We start from the raw sequence: 3,057 nt of genomic DNA, 5'->3' as shown, positions 1-3,057 counted from the left end.
GCAAATTAGCAAGTCATGTGACAACCACAGATGGTATAAAGTTGTGGTGAAATGGCTTCTATCAGAACTACATTTTGGCCTTGGCGTTACGTAGGTAGTATGATGCAACACAAACTAATGGATTGCTTTCGGGAATAGTAAGTAACAGTCGTTTCCGACGCAAAATAGTTGTACACTCAGATATCATGAAGATGTGTTCAGATCGGAGATTTAAATTTTCAAAGACGGAGATATACTTTGTACGTAATGATATTCAAAACTAAAGAATGTGGATCAACCGGGGGCACCAGGATCATCCAGAAAGAGACCAGCAACAAGTCATATTCCAAACCATGGTACACAAAGTGTGGCGTCTTGTAACAGTTAAAAATCCATAAATACAAAGATCAGTAGCAAAAGCCCTCAACGTGGCCCAATCAACAGTACTCAACATAACCAATGCAACATAAATTACATCCACAACATATCTCATCAATCATCACATACCCCAATCAGCTGACGAATAAAACGGGTATTCATGCTAGGAAAGGCATACCACTCAAGTTGCCGGACTATGGATTTCAGTGTGACCCGACTGTTGAAACTAGAGCTGGAAAATCGTAGTCCTAGTACACTAGATAACTTATGGGGGGTCTGCAAGGTGGAGTGGTATGCTTTGAGCATGACAGACTTACGATGGGGCCTTTTGTAATGAAAATGCTCCAAATATATTGTCAAATTGCACAGTCATCAGATAGAGAGTGATTGGAATTGGTGACATAAGCTATAACGATGTGGTAAGGCTCCAAACGTGTTTTTACTATAATGTATCCAAACCTCTGTAATAGTATTTATAATGAAGTTTGTGATTTCCCCAAATAAATGCCGAAGTGTTTTTGGTTGTTTTTTGTATACCTTATCCAACCTGTGTGATGCACTTTAACTAATATATCAGAGCATTAAATATATATATATATATATGTGCATGTGTTTGTGACACCCTGAAAAAGTTTGTTTGTTGTATCGAAACCCGGTTTTTAACATTATAAGCCTACGGACTTACCACTGAGCCACTGGAGGGGGTGTAAAAAGTACATATGTGTGTGTGTGTATTATTTATGTTAATGTGGAAAGTATATATACAATTTTAGACAACATCTTAGAGTAAAATAAATCTACATAGACATTTATATGTGAGAGTAAAATGTTATTTTAACTTTTCAGCTATTTTCATGAAGCTCTCGTGAACAGCGCCACCAAGCATTTGGATGCTCATTTAACGGTTCCTGTTGACGTTAGCTCTTCTGTCTTGTCCTCAGCACCAGCAAACATACACAAGAGTGTCCCGGCTGTAGACGACATTGTTTCCAACTGTTACAATTTTCCCACTGTAAACCTTGCTGCCGTAAACCCTGCAGCGGAATCCTCAATCCGGGGAGTGAACTGTACAGTGTCTTCTTTCCCACAACGGTAAACATCATTTAGTTAAACTTTTACGTCTGTTTTATGTGTTTGTGTTATTTCATTACTCACAAAACTTTTTGTATTCTCCCACAGTAAGGCTCATAGGTTTGGTTTGAAATTCGCGCAAAGCTACACGAGGGCTATCTGCGCTATCCGTCCCTAATTTAGCAGTAAAAGACTTGAGGGAAGGCAGCTAGTCATTACCACCCACCGCCACCTCTTGGGCTGCTCTTTTTACCAACGAATAGTGGGATTAACCATCACATTATAACTCACTCACGGCTGAAAAGGCGAACATGTTTGGTGTGACAGAGATTCGAACCCGTGTGGTTGAATGTTATGTTAATATGAATAGCCGTGAGTTTATGAATTGAAAATATATATATTCTGTATTTACATGATAAATAAGTTTTGTTGTTAAACGTGTACAAATATGGCAAAAACTATCAAGATCACTAATTAAATACAATCGATCATTAGAATTGTATATTATCTCAAACTATATAAACTAAATACAAAACAAGAGGGAATCCTCAATAGCCGCGGCACTTGGAATTCTTTCAGGCAGGATTAGAGTAAATTCATCTATGATATTTTTTTCCCCCCTTCTTATTAGCTATATTTTTATGTGTTAACAATACCAGGCGTGGGGCGCGCGCATACCTGATTCGATCTTATTACTTATCAGGATCTCTACCAGCCTACCCTCAAATTGAAATGATTTTAGGTAAGATTAGAGTAAATTAATCTATGAGATCTTGGACGTGGTCAAATACATCAATCGAAAAGGTTTGACCTCTGAGCCCAAAACTGTAATTAGATCTCAAATCGGTCAAGAGGTGGCAGAGCCATGAGCTACTAGATTGTACCTGAAAAACTCAGAGCCGTTCTTTGAGCCACTATGCCGCGGCTAAAAATCCAAATCCAAAAGAGCAAGTATTTCGTCCGCCATGGAAAAAAACTATACTTAAACCAGTTATAAAACGTGATATGTCGTTGGTTGTATGAGCCCCCCGGTGAGTTAGCGGTAAGTTTACGAACTTACAACATAAAAACCGGGTTCGATTTCCTGCATAGAGCGCAGGTAGTCCATCGTGTAACATTGCGCTAAAAGTCACACAAACAAACAAGTAGTCGTGTGAACATTTCACGTGTCCTGTTGTACGAATGCACAGCTCTATCGACTCACGTTGCACGTGACATCTGCCCTAAAAAGTCAGTGCCCAAACTTCGTCTCTAGACTTGATAATTCACATTTTTGTGGGTACTTCCATCTATAATTTTCTATGGAAATACAGATCGTTAGAACTGTAGAAACGCTATCAGACAACTGTTATGTGCACTAAACAACATGTATAAGGTCGTGAAAGTTCCACAACGCCACTATTTGCAAAACGTGGTCTAATATTCCCGAATCCACTGCGCATTGGCTCACTGTTGAATCCAGGACATCAACTGCTAATATTATCAAAAACCAAACAGCTTCATGAGTTTGGACTTAAGGTCGAGAATACTTACTTCAGCTTCATAGTTTATTACAGATGTGGAGGTCACCAGACTTGCTTCAGCTTCATAGTTTATTACAGATGTGGAGGTCACCAGACTTGCTTCAGC

At 39.0% G+C, this 3,057-nt stretch overlaps 1 protein-coding gene across 2 annotated transcripts in view; it reads left to right on the top strand.

Moving 5' to 3' along the window:
* The window catches only part of LOC106466084 (myelin regulatory factor-like), an 86,094-nt gene that overhangs the window by 16,496 nt on the left and 66,541 nt on the right, over positions 1-3,057 (top strand). For both annotated transcript variants that reach the window (XM_022394039.1, XM_022394038.1), the window contains exon 2: positions 1,204-1,449. In XM_022394039.1, coding sequence (XP_022249747.1) covers positions 1,204-1,449 — 246 coding nt within the window. The remainder of the gene's footprint in view (positions 1-1,203; positions 1,450-3,057) is intronic.

The sequence above is a fragment of the Limulus polyphemus genome, unplaced genomic scaffold (genome assembly GCF_000517525.1).
Source record: "Limulus polyphemus unplaced genomic scaffold, Limulus_polyphemus-2.1.2 Scaffold2145, whole genome shotgun sequence".
Lineage (NCBI taxonomy): Eukaryota > Metazoa > Arthropoda > Merostomata > Xiphosura > Limulidae > Limulus > Limulus polyphemus.
The sequence above is the reverse complement of the archived record's forward strand: the minus strand, read 5'-3'. Positions and strand labels throughout refer to the sequence as shown.